The sequence below is a fragment of the Oncorhynchus mykiss genome, chromosome 17 (genome assembly GCF_013265735.2).
Source record: "Oncorhynchus mykiss isolate Arlee chromosome 17, USDA_OmykA_1.1, whole genome shotgun sequence".
Taxonomy (NCBI): domain Eukaryota; kingdom Metazoa; phylum Chordata; class Actinopteri; order Salmoniformes; family Salmonidae; genus Oncorhynchus; species Oncorhynchus mykiss.
In genome coordinates this window covers 37403309-37425368 of record NC_048581.1, presented here as the reverse complement: position 1 = coordinate 37425368, position 22060 = coordinate 37403309, and the positions used below count along the sequence as shown (strand labels likewise).

The following is a 22060-nucleotide window of genomic DNA, read 5'->3' as shown; positions in this document are numbered from 1 at the left end:
AGTGTCATTAAAGTGACTAGTGATCCATTTATTAAAGTGGCCAATGATAGCGATGGCGGTTGCATCATCTATGGACCTGTTGGGGTATGCAAACTGAAGTGGGTCTAGGGTGGCAGGTAAGTCTGGAGGTGATTTGATCCTTGACTAGTCTCTCCAAGCACTTCATGATGACAGAAGTGAGTGCTACGGGGCGATAGTAACTTAGTTCAGTTATCTTTGCCTTCTTGGGTACAGAAACAAGGGTGGTCATCTTGAAGCATGTGGGGACAGCAGACTGGGATAGGGAGCGATTGAATAACTACACTGTTTATATTCAGCCATATTCCCAGACATCTTTCCATGGTTGAATGCTGTCTCTTGGGAATGACGCTACAAGCTTGGCTCACCTCTTTTTGGGGAGTTTCTCCCATTCTTCTCTGCAGATCCTTTCAAGCTCTGTCAGGTTGGATGGGGAGCGTCGTTTCACAGCTATTTTCAGGTCTCTAAAGAGATGTTTGATCTGGTTTAAGTCTGGGCTCTGGCTGTGTGCTTAGGGTCGTTGTCCTGTTGGAAGGTGAACATTTGCCCCCGTCTGAGGTCCTGAGCGCTCTGGTGCAGGTTTTCGTCAAGGATCTATGTACTTTGTTCTGTTCAGCTTTCCCTCAACCCTGAAAGTCCCTGCCGCTGAAAAACATCCCCATAGCATGATGCTGCCACCATGTTTCACAGTAGGGATGGTACCAGGGTTCCACCAGACGTGATGCTAGGCGTTCATGCCAAAAAGTTCAATCTTAGTTTATTCAGACCAGAGAATCTTGTTTTCTCATGGTTTGAAAGCCCTTTAGGTTTGAGACCCCGTTTAAAACAGCCATTGGTTTCCCGTATAAATTTACAATGCAGCTGTGCTGCTGCCAGCAATGATTTGCGTCTCATCCCTTTCAGATGGTTAAGCACTGCACGTGTTACCATTAACGTACCTAAATTTCACCTCGCAGTTTGCATTTCCTTCTCATTTCGCTTCTCAAAGTATTGCCATAAAGGACTTTGCTGTTGTTGCTTGCCTTTCTCTGCCATTTTTCCATCAGTGTTAATGATGATGATGTAGTTGTGTAGAGTCAACTCCAAAATAATTGATTCCTCGACTCTCATTTCTGAGTGTCAAGCTTTCATTCCACTCGGAATCGACTCCTAAGATTCAGTATTTTTGGAGCGGATGAGACTGATTAGTTGCCATATTTCCGAGAACACAGATACTTGCATCTTTCATAGCGAGCTAGCTAGGGACAGAGAGAGAGGGCAGGGACACAGTACAGGCACATATTGACATTCATATTGCCCTTACAGCTTTACCTACAGATTAGGGCTCAATGAAATGGGGTAAAGCTGTTAAGTGTAATACGAATGTCAATGCTGCCGCGTGAGTGGTACGGTGATGAAAGCATGGACAGCATGGATATCCTTGGAAAAAGTGACATTTGGAAATAAAACTGCACACCTCTTGAATTATGAGTTATTTGACAAAAGTAAGTGTAATAGAAACAGTAGAATGTGCTCCTTCACATACTTTATAGAAATCAAAGTGATGACCCTTTCCCTGCATCTGCAAATAACAAGATGCCCCCATCTTTTCATGTACAATTTGACAACTGATAGGGCCTAATATTCTCACTCATCAGATTTTTGTCCATTTAAATCTTGTCTATAGGCTAACTCTTATTATGAGTGAAATTAGTTGTGATATAGTTTAGGTGTTGTTTCGACGGGCCGGCTGCGCAGGCTGACTGGCATCGTTCGTTTCCCACAAATCAAGTTGGATAGAGTCGAGGATATGTTTTGCATTATTCTAAAGGCCCACTCTAACACATACCATGTTTTTTGTTTCCCTTACAATAAATTATATTATTAAAGAGTTACAGTAATTAAAACAGTCCTGTAACAGCTTATTTTTACAAAGTAAAATGTAAAAGAGAATGGTATCAACCCCCAAGGCGCGTTTCAAATTATTTGCTGCTGATGAAGGCATAAACTCATTATTACACTATTGTCTTTCTAAATTAAAATCAACCTCTTCGCCCTCCTTATCATTCAGTTATGCCTAATTTAAATTATCTCCAATTCATCTATTTGTCATTCATTCAGTGAGGAGTGAGAGACGAATTAGCCCCTGGCTGGGTACCACAGCCTACAGCACATTGGGTTGGCAGGTTAAGTTAGGAACAGGTAAAAAGGCTCTAAATACTCTGTCTGTGATTTCAAAATTCTGACAAATAAGCAGTGTAAAATACAAACATTTAGGAACAGTCAGGGAAGGGGGTGATTTTGTTTTGTACAAAATCAAAATGTCAGTGGCCATTCTAGTGTTAATATGCTAAGTCATTCATAACAAATTTCGAGAAAATATAACAAACAATAAGACCGGAGTGTCCGTTATAAAACTGGACTTTGGCTATTGTCCCAGATCATTTACCAGAGAGAAAAAAATATATATAATAATAATCATTCTGACCAGCTATTTTGTGCTGCTTTGGTGAAACTTAGCTCTGTATACATTGTCCTCTTGCTTTGTGTAAAACAACATATTCATTGAAATAGGCTATAGTAAATATATGGGCAATATACTCAGAATGTCAACCTTGAACAGTGGCAGCCTGATCCAATTCTGATCGAAGTAATTGTTTGATTGTGATTTTTTTACTTGTCCATTCGGACATCTGAAATCTGGTTGTTCAAGTATTTTTTGGGGGGACTTGCCCCTGGACAAGCGGGTAAGCCTTAATGTCAAGTCCTGATGTCCCAAAGGAGGGAAGGCAGGCGACAAACTTAGGGCCAAAATAAGCCAATAGAAATGCATTGGGTTTATTTTGGATAGGTTTTGGTTTACACACATACCAAGCCCCTCCCCCTGCCACTCACAACAACAAAGATGAGAAATCACTTCTTCCTCTCTGGCAAGTGGTTTCAACAGGCTATTTCCATTTGAGGTTTGATCCAACAGAACCGGTCATATTATTTTACTGTAATAGAGGGGAAGTTAACCTTTCTAACGATACCCTTTTTAATTCTCAAGGGAGGAGTGGAGCGAGAGGAAAGTGGAAGGAGAGGAAGAAGAGAACCTCACCCGTGTACCACACAGCTTACTTTGAATGTGGATTCAGACACCTTTACTTTTCCATATTTTGTTAATTTATAACCTTATTCTAAAATGGATTAAAATCGTTTTTTTCTCCTCAATCTACACACAATATGCCATCATTTTGGCAAATGTATAAAACATTACAACTGAAATATCACATTTACATAAGTATTTAGACCATTTACTCAGTATTTTGTTGAAGCACCTTTGGCAGCGATTGCTGCATTGGGTCTTCTTGGGTATGACGTTACAAGCTTGGCACACCTGTATTTGGGGAGTTTCTCCCATTCTTCTCTGCAGATCCTCTCAAGCAAGCTCTGTCAGGTTGGATGGGGAGCGTCGCTGCCCAGCTATTTCAGGTCTCAAGAGATGTTCGATTGATCGGGTTCAAGTCCGGGGCTGAGTGCCACTCAAGGACATTCAGAGACTTGTCCCAAAGCCACTCCTGTATTGTCTTGGCTGTGTGCTTAGGGTCGTTTTCCTGTGTCCCCATAGCATGTTGCTGCCACCACAGGGATGGAGTTTCATCAGACCAGAGAATCTTGTTTCTCATGGTCAGAGTCCTTTAGGTGCCATTTGGCAAACTCCAAACTCATGTGCCTTTTACTAAGGAGTGATAAAGGCCTGATTGGTGGAGTGCTTCCAGAAGGACAACCATCTCCAGAGGAACTCTGGAGCTCTGTCAGAGTGACCATCGGGTTCTTGGTCACCTACCTGACCAAGGCCCTTCTCCCCCAATTGCTCAGTTTGGCTGGGCGTCCAGCTCTAGGAAGAGTCTTGGTGGTTCCAAAGTTCTTCCATTTAAGAATGATGGAGGGCACTGTGACCTTCAACGCTGCAGAAATGTTTAGTTACCCTTCCCCAAATCTTTCCAACACTTCTCTCCTCGATAATCAGCTGATAAAAAACAAGTTATGGACATGTTACTAGTATTTGTTTCCATTTTAATGAATGTCAATTTCATCTTCATACTAGCATAGCTGTCCAATTCAAACTTTCCTTTTCAATTCATTATCTTATAGCCTACTTTCAGCTAAGCCTAAGGTAGGCCTTGCTTTTTTTAAATACATTTTAAGGACAGGAGAAATATTTGCTTGTGCCTGACATACGCTGGTGGCCTTGATTGACAGGTGCTTTTACTGGGGTGTGCGAGTTCGTTGATTCTTTCTATAAGCCTATATGTCCATTGTCTCCTAAATGCTCACGTCATGATTTCATCTTGTAAAAGGCTATTTTCAGTAGTTTTGGCTACATTATGCATCTTAATACGGCATCCTCTCTTTGAAGAAAATATTCAATGTCATGGCCATTGATTGACCGCAGCAGCAGAAGGGTTTGTGACTGTATGCAAATATTTCGGGAAACATTTTTGAAAACCCATCGGACTTTGTTTGAATGATTTTCTGCGTTGAACTAAGATCTTTATTCAAAATATATACAGTACCAGTCAAAAGTTTGGACAAACTTACTCATTCAAGGGTTTTTCTTTATTTCTACATTGTAGAATAATAGTGAAGACATCAAAACTATGAAATAACACATATGGAATCATGAAGTAACCAAAAAGAAAAAGTGTTAAACAAATTATAACATATTTTAAACTCTTCAAAATAGCCACCTTGATGACAGCTTTGCACATTCTTGCCATTCTCTCAACCAGCTTCACCTGGATTTTCTTTTTGAACAGTCGTCTTGAAGGAGTTCCCACTTATGCTGAACAATTTTTGGCTGCTTTTCCTTCGCTCTGCGGTCCAACTCATCCCAAACCATCTCAATTGGGTTGAGGGTCACGTGATTGTGGAGGCCAGGTCATCTGATGCAGCACTCCATCACTCTCCTTCTTGGTCAACTACCCTTACACAGCCTGGAGGTGTGTTGGGTCATTGTCCTGTTGAAAAGCAAATGATAGTCCCATGCGTGGCCATGCACGCCTCCAACTCAATCATCAAGTTTGCAGACGACACTACAGTGGTAGGCTCGATTACCAAAAACGACGAGACGGCCTACAGGGAGGAGGTGAAGGCTCTCGGAGTGTGGTGTCAGGAAAATAACCTCACACTCAACGTCAACAAAACAAAAGGAGATGATGATGTGGACTTCAGGAAACAGCAGAGGGAGCACCCCCCTATCCACATCGACGGGACCGTAGTGGAGGGGAGAACATTTTAAGTTCCCCGGCGTACACAACACAGACAAACTGAATTGGTCCACCCACACAGACAGCGTGGTAAAGAAGGCGCAGCAGCGCCTCTTCAACGTCAGGAGGCTGAAGAAATGTGGCTTGTCACCAAAAGCACTCAAACTTTTACAGATACACAATAGAGAGCATCCTGTCGGGCTGTATCACCGCCTGGTACGACAGCTGCTCCGCCCACAACCGTAAGGTTCTCCAGAGGGTAGTGAGGTCTCCACAACGCATCACTGTTGGCAAACTACCTGCCCTCCAGGACACCTACACCACCCGATGTCACAGGAAGGCCATAAAGATCATCAAGGACAACAACCACCCGAGCCACTGCCTGTTCACCCCGCTATCATCCAGAAGGAGAGGTCAGTACAGGTGCATCAAATCAGGAACCAAGAGACTGAAAAACAGCTTCTATCTCAAGGCCATCAGACTGTTAAACAGCCACCACTAACACTGAGTGGCTGCTGCCATACATGTAAAAAAAAATGTATCACTAGCCACTTTAAACAATGCCACTTAATATAATGTTTACATACCCTACATTACTCATCTCATATGTATATACACTGTACTCGATACCATCTACTGCATCTTGCCTATGCCGTTCTGTACCATCACTCATTCATATCTCTTTATGGACATATTCTTCATCCCTTTACACTTGTGTGTATAAGGTAGCTGTAGTGAAATTGTTAGGTTTGATCACTCGTTGGTTATTACTGCATTGTCGGAACTAGAAGCACAAGCATTTCACTACACTAGCATTAACATCTGCTAACCATGTGTATGTGACAAATACAATTTTATTTGAAACCGGAAAATGTAAGCTACAATAGGAAATATTGTAAGCTAACTGAGGAAATATTGAGGAGGCGGAACACAACTCAATTCAAACTGTTGTTAGAAAATCATTTGAAATTGACAAGTTGAAACATAGCCTATAAATAATTAGCTGGCAGCACGTGTTAACTGTCCTGTTGCGTAATAATCACATTTTGGAACAGTGAGTGCATTCTGAAATCGTGTGCATAAACAACTCACGCTGGGGCAACCGTTAAGATACTTGGAACTCAAAAGGTTAACAATAATAATTATTAGTGCCCCAAAGCTAGCAAACGAAATTACTACAACTACAATACCTCTTTCGCCATCTGGCCTGGACCCTTTGTCGACACGGCGCCCCACTGTACCACCACAACTGGTCTGCCGACAGAACTCCATCCGCTGTGCCATCAACCGGCCTTTGCCGGACGTCAGAGCAGACGCTTCTACTAACACCGGCCTTCTAACTTTAAACGCTGTGTCTCCCGCGTGCTAGCGTAGTAATGACTACCCCGCGGCTTACCTGTTCCATCTATTGCTGTTCACTTGGCTACATAACTGCATAGCTGATGCCTGCTGGACTGTTCATTAATCACAGTACTCCATTTTGTTTATTTTTTGGGGTTTATCTGTCGGCCACAGCCCCAAACTCAGGCCCTGCGTGTAGTTAACCGGCCCTCCCTGCCCATTATTCATCGCCATTTTACCTGTAGTGGCTGTCTTAGCTGATTAGCTGTTGTTGTCTTACCCGTTGTCATACCTCTCCCAATCAACTCCTGTGATTGCTTTATGCCTCGCTTTATGTCTCTCTCAAATGTCAATATGCCTTGTATACTGTTGTTTAGGATAGTTATCATTGTTTTAGTTTACTGCGGAGCCCCTAGTCCCACTCAACATACCTCAGACATCTCCTTTGTCCCAACTTCCACACATGCGGTGACCTCACACAGCATAACTAGCGCATCCAGAGATGCAACCTCTCTTATCATCACCCAGTGCCTGGGTTTACCTCCACTGTGCCCACACCCCACCATACCCGTCTGTACATTATGCCCTGAATCTATTCTACCACGTCCAGAAATCCGCTCCTTTTATTCTCTGTCCCAAACGCACTAGATGACCGGTTTTGATAGCCTTTAGCTGTACCCTCATCCTACGCCTCCTCTGTTCCTCGGGTGATGTGGAGGTTAACCCAGACCCTGCGTGTCCCCAGGAACTCTCAATTGTTGTCTTCTGTAACTGAAAAAGCCTTGGTTTCATGCATGTTAATATCAGAAGCCTTCTTCCTAAATTTGTTTTACTCACTGCTTTAGCACACTCCACCAACCCTGATATCCTTGCCGTGTCTGAATTCCAGTTTAGGAAGGCCACCAAAAATTCTGCGATTTCCATACCCAACTACAACATTTTCCGTCAAGATCGCAACTCCTCCCCCTTTGGCAGTTCTATCAACTCCAGAGATAGCCTGCAAAGTTCTGTCATACTTTCCAGGTCTATGCCCAAACAGTTTGAGCTTCTAATTTTAAAAATGAATCTCTCCAGAAATAAATCTCTCACTGTTGCTGCCTGTTATAGACCCCACTCTGCTCCCAGCTGTACCCTGGACACTATATGTGAATTGATTGCCCCCCATTTATCTTCAGAGTTCGTTCTGTTAGGTGACGTAAACTGAGATATGCTTAACACCCCGGCAGTCCTACAATCTAAACTAGACGCCCTCAATCTCACACAAATTATCAAGGAACCCACCAGGTACAACCCCAAATCTGTAAACATGGTCACCCTCCTGACCAACTTGCCCTCTAAATAAACCTCTGCTGTCTTCAACCAGGATCTCAGCAATCACTGCCTCACAATCTTAAATAAGCATGCCCCATTCAAAAAAATGTAGAACTAAGAACAGATATAGCCCCTGATTCACTCGACTTTCAGAGAAGTCAGGAACCAATATACACAGTCAGATAGGAAAGCAAAGACTAGATTTTTCAAACAGAAATTTGCATCCTGTAGCACTAGTTCCAAAAGGATTTGTCCACTGTAAAGTCCATTTAGAATAAGAGCACCTCCTTCCAGTTGCCCACTGCACTGAGGCTAAGAAACTAAATAAATCAAAGTTAATTTGTTATGTGCGCCGAATACAACAGGTGAAGACCTTACAGTGAAATGCTTACTTACAGGCTCTAACCAATAGTGCAAAAATATATTAGATTAAATCTAGGATAATTGAGAATTTCAAAAAGCATTTTTCTACGGTCGGCCATGCTTTCCACCTGGCTACCCCTACCCAAGTCCCCCCGCTTCTCCTTCACCCAAATCCAGATAGCTGACATTCTAAAAGAGCTGCAAAATCTGGACCCCTACAAATCAGCTGGGCTAGACAATCTGGACCCTCTCCAATATTATCAGCCGAAATTGTTGCAACCCCTATTACTAGCCTGTTCAACCTCTCTTTCGTATCTCTGAGATCCCTAAAGATTGGAAAGCTGCCGCGGTCATCGCCCTCTTCAAAGGGGGAGACACTCTAGACCCAAACTGTTAGGGACCTAAATCCATCCTACCCTACCTTTCTAAAGTCTTCGAAAGCCAAGTTAACAAACAGATCACTGACCATTTCAAATCCCACCCTTCTCCTCTATGCAATCTGGTTTCAGAGCTGGTCATGGGTGCACCTCAGCCACGCTCAAGGTCCTAAGCGATATCATAACCGCCATTGATAAAAGACAGTACTGTGCAGCCATCTTCAATGACCTGGCCAAGGCTTCTGACTCTGTCAATCACCGCATTCTTATTGTCGGACTCAATAGCCTTGGTTTCTCAAATGACTGCCTTGCTTGGTTCACCAACTACTTCTCAGACAGAGTTCAGTGTGTCAAATCAGAGGGCCTGTTGTCCCGACCTCTGCCAGTCTCTATGGGGGTCCCACAGGGTTCAGATCTCGGGCCGACTCTTTTCTCTGTACATATCAATGTTGTCGCTCTTGCTGCTGGTGATTCTCTGATCCACCTCTACGCAGACGACACCATTCTGTATACATCTGGCCCTTATTTGGACACTGTGTTAACAAACCTCTAAACGAGCTTCAAAGCCATACAACACTCCTTCCGTGGACTCCAACTGCTCTTAAATGCTAGTATAACTAAATGCATGCTCTTCACCCACCCGCCCGACTTGCATCACTACTCTGGACGGTTCTGACTTAGGTATTTGTATTTGTTCACATATTCTAAGTGTCTGGTTAGACTGTAAACTCTCCTTCCAAACTCACATTAAGCATCTCCAATCCAAAATTAAATCTAGAACTGGCTTCCTATTTCACAACAAACCTCCTTCACTCATACCCTTGTAAAACGGACCATCCTACCGATCTTTGACTTTGGCAATGTCATTTACAAAATAGCCTCCAACACTACTCAGCAAATTGGATGTAGTCTATCACAGTGCCAATCGTTTTGTCACTAAAACCCCATATACTACCCACCACTGTGACCTGTATGCTCTCGTTGGCTGACACTCGCTACATATCCGTCGCCAAACCCACTGGCTCCAGGTCATCTATAAGTCTTTGCTAGGTAAAGCCCTGCCTTCTCTCAGCTCACTGGTAAGCATAGCAACTCCTACCTGTAGCACACGCTCCAGCAGGTATATTTCACTGGTCATCCCCAAAGCCAACATCTCCTTTGGCCACCTTTCCTTCCAGTTCTCTGCTGCCAATGACTGGAACGAATTGCAAGTCACTGAAGCTGGAGTCTTATACCTCCCTCACTAACTATAAGCATCAGCTGCCAGAGCTGCTTATCGATCACTGCACCTGTACACAGCTCATCTGTAAATAGCCCACCCAACTACCTTATCCCCATATTGCTTTTGTTTTTTTGCACCCCGGTATCTCTACTTGCACATCATCTGCACATCTATCACTCCAGTGTTAATGCTAAATTGTAATTATTTCATCACTATGGCCTATTTATTGCCTTACCTCCCTAATCTTACTACATTTGCACACACTGTATATCGGTTTTTCTATTGTGTTGTTGACTGTATGTTCGAATGTGTAACTGTGTTGTATTTGTCACACTGCTTTGCTTTATATTGGCCAGGTAGCAGTTGTAAATGAGAACTTGTTCTCAACTGGCCTACCTGGTTAAATAAAGGTGAAATAAATAAAATAGTAAAATATGCGTAAGTGTAATGTACTTGAATTAATCCATGCCAGTGTGTTGTGTAATGTTGCCACTTATGAATTACAATTGTAAAAGCAAAATAGCGTAGATCCTATTATCCTCATTGTGCAATAGTTATTCAGCTACTGAGGAAAATATCAGTTCAATATAAAAGTGCTCCTTTATTAAACCAATGTGTTTCGGCATTAAAGCATTCATCATGGTGCATGTGTACAGGCAGAACAGGCCAAGTGTATAGTTCCCATTCTAAATGGGCATCTGCCCGCATCACAGTCCAACAGGCCAAAACCAAGCGACAGTGCTCCATGAAGAAGCAAGCCCATCTTTCAGCCTGATCTAGCATCCCCCGTCCCTACTCATCACCATGGGCTACAGTAGAATAGTCCATACAAAGTGCAACATTTTCTGTCCGAGCCATAATCATGACTTCCATTCCCTGTTCTCGCTCTGTTTCCAGCTGAAAACCCAATGAAACATGAATTGAAAGGAATTTAACTAAATCGCCCAACTAACCATCTGGCATAGCAGGGGTGTGAAGAATGTCTTAGAAGGACAAGGACATTCTTCTGAATGGGATATCTAGTCAAAGACAGTAAGAAGAGGGGCAGAAACTGCTTCTCCAATAGAAATCCCCGATCAAGCTTGTAGGCGATGTCATGGTGACTTTGGCTAGCTAACTTCATGGGTAGGAACACATCACCGGGTCTAACATTCGTCTTGTGCAGGCCGTCAAATCAAAGGCACTCCTTCGATTTATAGTTGTTTTTGACGAAAATGAAAACGTGTCAGTTCGTCACTTTCACAAAATTAGAGTAATAACATGTTCAACTACTTAAGACATTGGCTCGAATCTAGGATGTCCTTTTAGAAACTTTATGGTCAAGTCTCGAGACGAGTCTAGTCCATTGAGGTAGCATGATGGTGGACCAGACACAAGCATGGACTTGTCAGAATCAGGTATGTGCCACTTCCGTCAACCTAACTAACATTTCCATTCTCGTTTCTCTAAGTTTTCTATCCTAATTTCAGGAAACTAGGCGTATGCCGCGGGTCACTACGTCACAGGAGAAAGAAACAAAGAACATTTGAACGTAAAATGTATTTATTTTCCTTCTGGAACATGTGAACTTTCATGTGCCTTAATTACAGACTTGTATGCCATCTGTAACTACGAATATATATTTTTTTAAATTACGGGCCTAGTTGGTTTAGCCACAGAAATGCAGAAACCTTTCCACTAGCCATGATTGGCTGAGATAATGAGTGGGCTGGACATGCCGAGAGATGAGTTTGGATTGGTCTGCCATATAGCACGCTTCTGTCTATTTGAGCTGGTCAGTATGTGTAGGTAATCCTGTCTAACACAGCTTTTTTTTATTTTTAGAACTACATAAGTGTTGCTCTCCACTTTCTGGAGGACCGAGTTTTGAAATCAGTGAAATTTGAGTATGATAGCTAAGGAGAAAACACCCGTCTCCGGAATACATCTTCAAACTAAGGGCAACCATTGCATCCGAGACAGTGAGAGACGTCCATCCATGATGTACACTACCGTTCAAATGTTTGGGCTCACTTAGAAATGTACTTGCTTTTTTAACCACTTAACCTCTTGAAACTCTGGGGGCAGTATTTCATTTTTGGATAAAAAAAAATGTTCCCGTTTTAAACGGGATATTTTGTCACGACAAGATGCTCGACTATGCATATAATTGACAGCTTTGGATAGAAAACACTCTGACATTTCCAAAACTGCAAAGATATTGTCTGTGAGTGCAACAGAACTGATGTTACAGGCGAAACCCAGATAAAAATCCAATCAGGAAGTGCCCCATATTTTGAAAGCGCTGCATGCCAATGACTCCTTATATGGTTGTGAATGGGCTACGAATGAGCTTACGTTTTCTACGTATTCCCCAAGGTGTCTACAGCATTGTGACGTCTTTTTACGCATTTATGTTGAAGAATAGCCGTAAGGGACCACATTGAGCAAGTGGTCACATGATGGCTCCCGCAGAAAATCTTGCGTAAAGTACAGAAGTAGCCATTATTCCAATCGCTTCTAATGAGAAACCAATTGTCCCGGTGGATATATTATCGAATAGATATATGAAAAACACCTTGAGGGTGATTCTAAACAACGTTTGCCATGTTTCTGTCGATATTAGGGAGCTAATTTTGAAAAAATGTTTGGCGTTGTAGTGACCGCATTTTCTGGTCGATTTCTCAGCCAAACGTGAAGAACAAACGGGAGCTATTTCGCCTACAAAAATAATATTTTTGGAAAAAAGGAACATTTGCTATCTAACTGGGAGTCTCGTGGGTGAAAACATCCGAAGTTCTTCAAAGGTAAATTATTTAATTTGATTGCTTTTCTTATTTTTGTGAAAATGTTGCCTGCTGCTAGCAGGGCATAATGCTATGCTAGGCTATGATACACAAATGCTTGTCTAGCGTTGGCTGTAAAGCATATTTTGAAAATCTGAGATGACAGTGTGATTAACAAAAGGCTAAACTGTGTCTCAATATATTTAATTTGTGATTTTCACGAATAGGAATATTTTCTAGGGATATTTATGTCCGCTGCGTTATGCTAATTAGTTTCAGGCGATGATTACGCACCCGGATCCGGGAAGGGTAGTATCAATTAAGGTATAAGGGGCAGCATTTTCACTTTTGGATAAATAGCGTGCCCAATTTCAACATCCTGCTACTCATGCCAGGAATATATGATATGCATATGATTATTAGATGTGAATAGAAAACACTCTGAAGTTTCTAAAACTGTTTCAATCATGTCTGTGACTATAACAGAACTTAAGTAGCAGGCAAAACCCAGAGGACTAACTGTTCAGAATATTTTTTATTTTTTTCTTCTGACCGTTCCCTCTGGTGTCTTTGCCAAGGGATATTTGATAGGGACCATTTTACAGTTCCTACCACTTCCACTGGATGTCACCAGTCTTTGGAATTTGGTTGAGGTTATTCATTTGTGCAAAGAAGAAGAAGCACATCCTGGAACAAGGTTACCCTATTGAGAGTTGCGCAAGACGTAAAAAGGAGCATGGTTTGTTTCATTGATGTATTGAACACAGATAGCCCCGTCTACAATTTGATCGATTATTAACGTTTAAAAATACCTAAAGTTGTATTACAAAAGTAGTTTGAAATATTTTGGCAAAGTTGATAGGCAACTTTTGAAATGTTTTGTAGTGACGTTCTGTTTTTGTAAGCTGTTTTTTTCTGGATCAAACGCGCTTTATAAAATTGACATTTTGGGTATATATGGACGGAATTAATCAAAAAGAAGGACCAATTGTGATGTTTATGGGACATATTGGAGTGCCAACAAAAGAAGCTCAAAGGTAATGCATGTTTTATATTTTATTTCAGCGTTTTGTGTAGCGCCTGCAGGTTTGAAATATGCTACCCTCTTTATTGACATAGCTATTATCTGATGATAGCACTTCTTAATGCTTTCGCCGAAAAGCTTTTTAAAATCTGACATGTTGGCTGGATTCACAACGAGTGTAGCTTTAATTGAGTATCTTACATGTGTGATTTAATGAATGTTTGATTTTATATCATTATTTGAATTTGCCGCGCTGCATTTTCCCTGGTTTTTTTCCCCAAGTGGGACGCAAGCGTCCCCTATACCATAAGAAGTATTAAAGAAAAGCACATTAAAATAACATCAAATTGATCAGAAATACAATGTAGACATTGTTAATGTTGTAAATGACTACTATAGCTGGAAACGGCACATTTTTTATGGAATATCAACATAGGCATTATCAGCAACCATCACTCCTGTGTTCCAATGGCAATTCTGTTAGCACAGCCGAAAACTGTTGTGCTGATTAAAGAAGCATTCAAACTAGCCTTCTTTAGACTAGTTGAGTATCTGGAACATCAGCATTTGTGGGTTCGATTACAGGCTCAAAATGGCAAGAAACAAACAACTGTCTACTGAAACTCGTCAGTCTATTCTTGTTCTGAGAAATGAAGGCTATTCCATGCGAGAAATTGCCAAGAAACTGAAGATCTCGTACAAGGCTGTGTACTACTCCCTTCACAGAACAGCGCAAACCGACTAACCAGAAATGAAAGAGGAGTGGGAGGCCGCCGTGCACAACTGAGCAAGAGGACAAGTACATTAGAGTGTCTAGTTTGAGAAACAGATGCCTCAAGTCCTCAACTGGCAGCTTCATTAAATAGTACCCGCAAAACACCGGTCTCAATGTCAATAGTGAAGAGGTCGACTCCGGGAATGCTTTTCTTCTAGGTAGAGTTCCTCTGTCCAGTGTCTGTGTTCTTTTGCCCATCTTAATCTTTTACTGTTATTGGGCAATCTGAGATATGTTTTTTTCGTTGCAACTCTGCCTTGAAGGCCACACTTAAGAGGATATGAATGATACTGAATGGGTGTAGACAAAGAATAGCTCTCCGGTAGGTACTAAAACATTCAAAGGCCATTTTCTCAAAAATGAAGTTACAAGTTCATCAACCTTCAAAGCAGAATTACTTTCCCATTGTTCCTCAAATGCAGTGTATGATATACCATTTTGTAGCTCTGTGTCTCTGCTTTTATTCAATGTATAAAAAAAAAACACAATTTCAAATTTTGCTACATAAGACCGAATCAAGGCGGTCGGTCACATATAATAATCCAGGAGTTACAGTAACTGGATGTGAGATTGATGAATAAAATGCAAGAGGCATTGCATTGTTGTGTAATGTTGTCAGTTACTAATTTTAATTCAATAAGCGAAATTGTTAAGGTGTGGCCACTTTCCGATTTATCTCATTGTACAATATTTATTCAGCCACTGAGGTAAATTCATGATTTTGGTTAATATTCTTTTGAAGAAACAACTCTGTACATAAGCAGTATCATGGGAATTCCAGCAGCCACTAACCCATCTCAACTTGTTGGTGTGATCATCTGCTCAGGATAAAAAATTGCGGGCATGCCAATGGCACGGTCTCCGACCAAACATTTGAGGCCCTACTCTTGGCCGCAGAGACAACATTATGATGTTTTAAATCTACTTTCCTGCTATTCTACACATTTTGCCATGGGGCAAAGATAAAGATTTACAGTTTAAAAGCTAATTTCCTACAATTGTGCACATTTTGCCATGGCTTATGCAGTGTTCTTATGCTAAGTCACTCAAACATTATAACAAAATCAATGGGCCATGACATGACACTTTTGGAATGTTAGATTCTCCAGGACTGTCTAGTTTTTAATTTGGTGGTTGTTAGTTCTCAAAGAAATACAGCACTCCAATATCTAGATCTGGTTTTAGTCGTTTAAGTTTACATTGAAAATATGTTTTGTCATTCTGAAATAAAAATATATATATATTCTGGGGTGGCGGCAACAATTTAAATTGTTTAAACAATTTACATGAACAAAAAGGGGAAACACTGCACATTGATTCTATTGGAGAATGGAGGGACTTGGAGCTGTCATAGTCAGATAACACACTTGATTAAAGGCTGATCCTTCACCTTGTTTGGTAAGGAATGGGACTATCGTTCAAGGAACCATCTGTATATCATCTACGAAATGGCCATTGAACTGTAGGACATATTGCAAACTGTGGCTTTAAAACAAATAGCATCTATCATTACAGAATGGGTCTTCAAATAGGCCTATCGCCATGGTTTAGAATGAAATCCTGCCATTATCAAGGCCCTCACGAACCAGAACCTCAGGCCCTGAGGACCCTAGGGCTAATGAACAGAGTTCTGTGTGTGGCCTGGGTTCAACATTGAACATGGACAACTCAGTGAGAAATGAGCAGAGACCAAGAGACTATACTCATTGTATGGTAACGCGTGTGATGCGTCAGACACATAGGTCTGACTCATCCTTCAATTCCATCTGTGAAGGAACTTAGGATCATAAATATCGACCCACACACTATGGCAACTCAAGGCAGAATTGAGCTGAGTGGCAGTGCTATTCCTGATTTTTATATTTCAAGGTTGCTGAAGACATTTGTTTACAACGTAATATGCGTGTAAAGACACAAGACAACAATGCAGGTCAAAAAGATACAAACCTGTTTGTCCTTATTTTGTATCTTCATGTTTCTCTTCACCGTCGCTGCATCTATGACACATAAATATATTTCTTTATTAAAGTGAAAAACAAAACACACTAACCTTAATAGGACCTGGTCAAATTATTTGCAAAGGGGCTGAGGGGTATTTCTAGTTGACTAGTCCTGTAGAAAGTTATTCTGCATAAAAGATCATTCATATTAGTAATCTTAAAATGTAAATGAAACACAGCTGAAGGTAAAATACAATAAACAGGTGACCATTGGTTTGTCACATTTCTCCATCGATAGATTTGTGTTACACTACACCAGGCCTTTTTTTGTGAGACATTAAATCTAGGCCTCCATGATTGGGCACCATGAATAATTACAATGTAATTACTGCAAGTCTGACTCATGTGTCAACTAGTCTAGGCTATATGTGAAATAAAATGTGCAACTGAAGTTAGACACTTGTAAATTACAGCACGACACTTTGAAAGTAGTGAGCCAAACTAGGAAACAAACTACCGGATTAAAATAACCACCAAATGCACTATTGCTTTCTAAATTAAGTTTGCCCTAAACTAAAATCAGACAAAAACGTATTCGCTCATAGCGAGCTCTTATTTGGGGATAGCTTTTTTGTTTATAAGTTTACAAAAGGAACCTTAAGTGGTGCAGGGGGCTATTTTACCCGTGCAACCAGGGTCTTTGTTTTATGTTGCACAGAGTCGCACCTGGTGTAGATCGCCTACAAAAAATTCCATAGGAATAATTTACCTACCGTTGGGAACGTGCCTTTAATGGTAAGGACTTGTGCTGGCTATCATTAAGTAGTAGCCTATAGAACAGAATTGCTACAAGTTGGCTGGCAAATTGGTCGTTCTTATATGATTAAGACCGCGTTAATCATCCAAACATCTCCGCAAAAAAAAAAAAAAAACACTACATCGGCGGGAACCGTGTCCTATTTATATTAGCAATCCATCGAGCTAGCCAGTCTGCTAACTAATGTCACTGCAATGATGTTATATATTCCAGTCCTTACACGTGTTAACACCCCCTTAAACTCCTCGCAGGGACACCGCCGCTACCCCTCAATAAGACCTCACCTACCCGGGCAACACTCACCAGTCAGGCCATCAGCTGCCGAACACTGGGTTTTACCCCCGCATTTATTTCCAAGGACACAAAACGCCATGACAGTTTAGAAAAATGCATACAAAATTTGAGGGGGGGTGGGAGACGGCGGAAAAAAAACTCCGTACAATTTCTTAATCCTCTTAAAGCACAAGAGCAGAGGAGTTCATTCATGAGGGATGCACGAGTTCGAGACTCCCCAACCATACCACAACACAAGACCCAGCAATACAACACAGAGTAAAAAAAATAAAAAGTTAAAAAACCTACTTACCTAAAATGGCTACTGCTGCAGCCAAAATACAAACAGCTATTATTTGGTGAAGTTTAGCACTGGCCGCCTGCTACAACAGCCTAACCTTAATTGGACCCGTAACATTCTATTTTTCATTGGCTGCACCATAGCGCAGCTGGGTCGATGGATATTTCCATTGGTTCTCCAGCTGTCAAACAAGGAGTGCCGTTCTACGTTTGTCTGAGAGCTACATATTGCATATCTTTGCTATTTGGGATCACTGGGACGTCCATACCACCATATAAATTGAAATTGTAAATGTTTAGGGTTATGGCTAGGTTATGTTTAAGGTAAGGGTAGGGGGTGGGGTGGGGTGAGGTTAGGATTTAGGATATGGACGTCCCAATGACCTACTATAGCACTAACCCATATTGCAAGCACCATTGTGCACTTTTAGTTATTTGCGTTGATGTGCACCCTTTATGTGATTGGTTGTATAGTAGTAATTCGCTTACCATAAAACCGCACGAAAACCTCCTTTTTCGGCCATGAAAGTCACTCGGTTTTCGGTCCTTCGTTTAACACGTTTTTTTTTCGTGGTCTCAATCTAATGGTTTCATTGCTGTACGGCTGGCTCTCCGGTGGTTTTATATTTCTTCTTCCTTGCATTCACCAATCATGGTGCTTTCGTTGAAGGAAAAAAAAATGTAACATTCCACGTCTTTGCTCATGTTTAATTTCCCGGATGTGAAATGTCCTGGATTATAACGCGTTGGCATTCTTCAGTATTTAATCAGCAAAATGTATTTTGTCCGTCACCTGCTGTGAAGTCTTCAGAGTTAGTGACACATTTTGTGATTCCCCATATGGGGTGGTTGTAGATTGCTGTGAGTTAAACCTACAAGTATCATTCAGTCATAACACTTTGTTTTGAAACATGTTTGTATAGGGACAAATGTATGGTGAGGTGTCCTGGTTTACCTGGCTAATGCTCAGGTAGGTCACTGTCTAGTTTCTTAGCCTCCCCTTGCTGTAGGCTAGGGTTTACTGTACAAGGGAGATATTCAGTGGCTTGGACAGTTCACCTCGATTATTGTCTGTCACTTTCTCTTGGCCATGCTATAGAGTCAGGTGAATAAACCAGTTGAATACAATGAATAAACCAGGTGAGTCGGGTGAGGTAAGATTATTTATTGCCCATGCCCCTCTCGACATCAGGTGGATAGTAAATTTAAGTCTGTAGTCCTATTCCAGCTTTCATTCTCCATTCTACTGGTATCCAGTAGCAAGCCCCCCCTCCCCACATATATATATATATATATATATTACAACTTACATGTTGTGATAATTGCGTTGTATGCGCAATAACCTGTTAATTCATATGCCTTGCAACCGTGATATATAGGCTTACAGGTCAAGACAATAAGAAGACACAGTGACAGGATCAATTCAACCACACCTTTGTTTAATCACAAAACCGGATAGTAACCACTGTCCAGTGATGTCTACAAAGGACATTGCATGTACAGTAACAGACAGTTACAAGACCTACAGCATGATCAAGCAAGTTAATGTTTCTGACATCTTCGGACCACTAAATAACTTTTGATTTAGAAACACACAGAGTTACCACAAGTCGCAAAGAAAACAGGAGCTGCCTCCACTATTCCAGCATAATTTTAATTTCAACATTTCAATATAGTCCAATCAACGTAAACTAAATATGATGTGGCTGCCCATGGTTCCTCTTTCTGTGTGGGCGCGTTCGTGCAAGTAGAAAAACATGTTGACTCACCCTACTTGTAGAGAAAAGCCAATGCCATCCTCCTCTCTTTCATGTTGACGAAACGGTCTATCACTCTGTCATACAGTACACTCTTTTATTTGTTGCTGTCCTAAGCTAGCTGGCTAAAATGCTTGCTCGTTAGCCTAACTTCCATTCATGATCAACTTTAGCCAGTTAACATTAGCCTTCTACATCTAGCTACATATTGAACTTCCATCATCTCAGGCCAGGGGCACAACAATGTATTAATTATCGGTTCGATCTGAACCACATGTCCAAATCTCTATCTCCATCCATGGATAATTTAAGAAAGGGACAATTTTAGCTAGCTGCCTAGCTAGCCACTGGAGGACAACAGCACAATGAGATGCAACAATTTAAGTTTTTCTGTCAATGACGTGTGCTCTCAATGGGATTTGATAGGAGTGATGTCAATGCCAAGCTGGCTTCCCTTGACACTTTTTTTTGATGCACCATTCACAGTTGAGGTTGCTAAGTTTAGCTAAATGCTGATTGACACATTTTTTATACTTTTTTTGTCAAGGAAGGCCAGATGCTCGCTGACTTCCCTTGCCTTCATGAAGGAAAATTATGAAACAGAGAGACTAAAGATACATTATTATTTTTTATTTTTGTTTTCAATTTTTTGGGGAAGCCCGGTTCCCCTTGGCATCCATGATCCAGCCACTGCTGATATCCCAAATCCTGGTACTGTAGCACATGACTAACTTCCTCTGGGATTCAATCAATCAAGCACCACATGCACCATTGGTACCAGGTTAACAATTGTGCTGAATTCTAGGCCTATATGAAAGTATCCATTGTTAATGCATAACCACCTACTAACTAGATAAACTAAGTGGAAACAGTAGGCCTGTAAAATGAAGTGCTATACCAACCTCCCCACCCACTCACTTATTATTGATATCTACTTACCGCATTGACGTAACTCACACTGCTGCGCTCTCATTTAGCTATTTGGGCCTTACGGATTGTGGTTGTTTTGGATGGCTGTTCACACATCTAGATGTGTATTTGAACCCAATAATGGTTGAATTCAATAAGTTTAAATGGCCTATCAATCAATGTTTTTTAAACATTTTTTAAACTCCGGTGATAACCGGAGGTCAGGCTGACCAAGACCCCCAGACGCTCCATGAACGCCCTCCATACTCGGGACATGAACTGGGGGCCCCGATCAGAAACAATGTCCTCCGGCACCCCGTAGTGCCGGAAGACGTGGGTGAATAATGCCTCCGCAGTCTGTAGGGCTGTAGGGATACCGGGAAACGGGAGGAGACGGCAGGACTTAGAGAACCGATCCACAATCACCAGAACCGTAGTGTTTTCGGTCAGGAAATCTACGGAGAGATGAGACCATGGCCGTTGTGGAACGGGGAGGGGTTGTAACTTCCCTCTAGGAAGGTGCCTAGGCGCCTTACTCTGGGCGCATACCGAACAGGAGGAAACATAAACCCTAATGGCCCTAGCCAAGATAGGCCACCAATACCTCCCCCGAAGGCTCCCCACTGTCCTCGCCACTCCAGGGTGACCCGAGGTGGTTAGGACGTGAGCCCACCGAATCAGTTGGTCCCGAACACCAAGCGGTACGTACTTCCACCCCGCCGGATACTGAGGAGGCACGTGTTCCGCCCGTAACGCCTGCTCGATGTCCGAGTCCACCTCCCATACCACTGGTGCTATCAGCCTCGAGGCGGGAAGGATAGGAGTAGGTTCGGGGGACCGATCCTCCGTATCGTACATAGTCTATCGGTAAATAGCCCACCCATTTTTACCTACCTCATCCCCATACTGTTTTTATTTATTTTATTTTCTGCTCTTTTGCACACCAATATCTCTACCTGTACATGACCATCTGATCATTTATCACTCCAGTGTTAATCTGCAAAATTGTAATTATTCGCCTACCTCCTCATGCCTTTTGCACACTCATGCCTTTTGCATCCGTGGACAGCACCTTCAACCTGTTGAAAGTTCCGTCAGCCTCTGCTGACCACCGCAACCGCACCGGGATCCCCTTCAGCAGTGAGGTAATGGGAGCCGCTATCTGGCCAAAACCCCGGATAAACCTCTGGTAGTAGTTGGCAAAACCCAAAAACCGCTGCACTTCTTTTACCGTGGTTGGAGTCGGCCAATTACGCATGGCCTTAATGCGGTAACCCTCCATCACCACCCCCAAGGTGGAAATGCGATAACCTAGAAAGGAGACGGCTCGTTTGGAGAACACACAATGAGAGGTAACTAAACCCCACTGTGATGACATTTAGACCTCTATAATCAATACACGGGCGCAAACCACCCTCCTTTTTCTTCACAAAAAAGAAACTCGAGGAGAAGGGTGAGATGTAGGACCGAATGTACCCCTGTCCCAGAGACTCCGTGACATATGTCTCCATAGCCAACGTCTCCTCTTGGGACAATGGGTACACGTGACTCTTGGGAAGCGCAGCGTTTACCTGGAGATCTATCGCACAATCCCTTCCCGGTCGATGAGGTGGTAATTTAGTCGCTTTCTTTTTACT

At 42.0% G+C, this 22060-nt stretch overlaps 1 protein-coding gene across 11 annotated transcripts in view; it reads right to left on the bottom strand.

The window, feature by feature from the left end:
- The window catches only part of chd6 (chromodomain helicase DNA binding protein 6), a 107136-nt gene extending 88693 nt beyond the window's left edge, over positions 1-18443 (bottom strand). For 9 of the 11 annotated variants that reach the window (XM_021568383.2, XM_021568394.2, XM_021568390.2 and 6 more), the window contains exons 1-2: positions 17488-17728; positions 16375-16424 (exon numbers count right to left, since the gene is read on the bottom strand). In XM_021568383.2, coding sequence (XP_021424058.2) covers positions 16375-16424; positions 17488-17557 — 120 coding nt within the window. In that variant the 5' untranslated portion in view covers positions 17558-17728. Of the gene's footprint in view, positions 1-16374; positions 16425-17487; positions 17729-17770; positions 17948-18246 lie in introns of those variants that run through there. The other 2 variants (XM_021568393.2, XM_021568392.2) reach the window with 2 other exon arrangements.
- Between the last annotated feature and the right edge of the window lie 3617 nt (positions 18444-22060).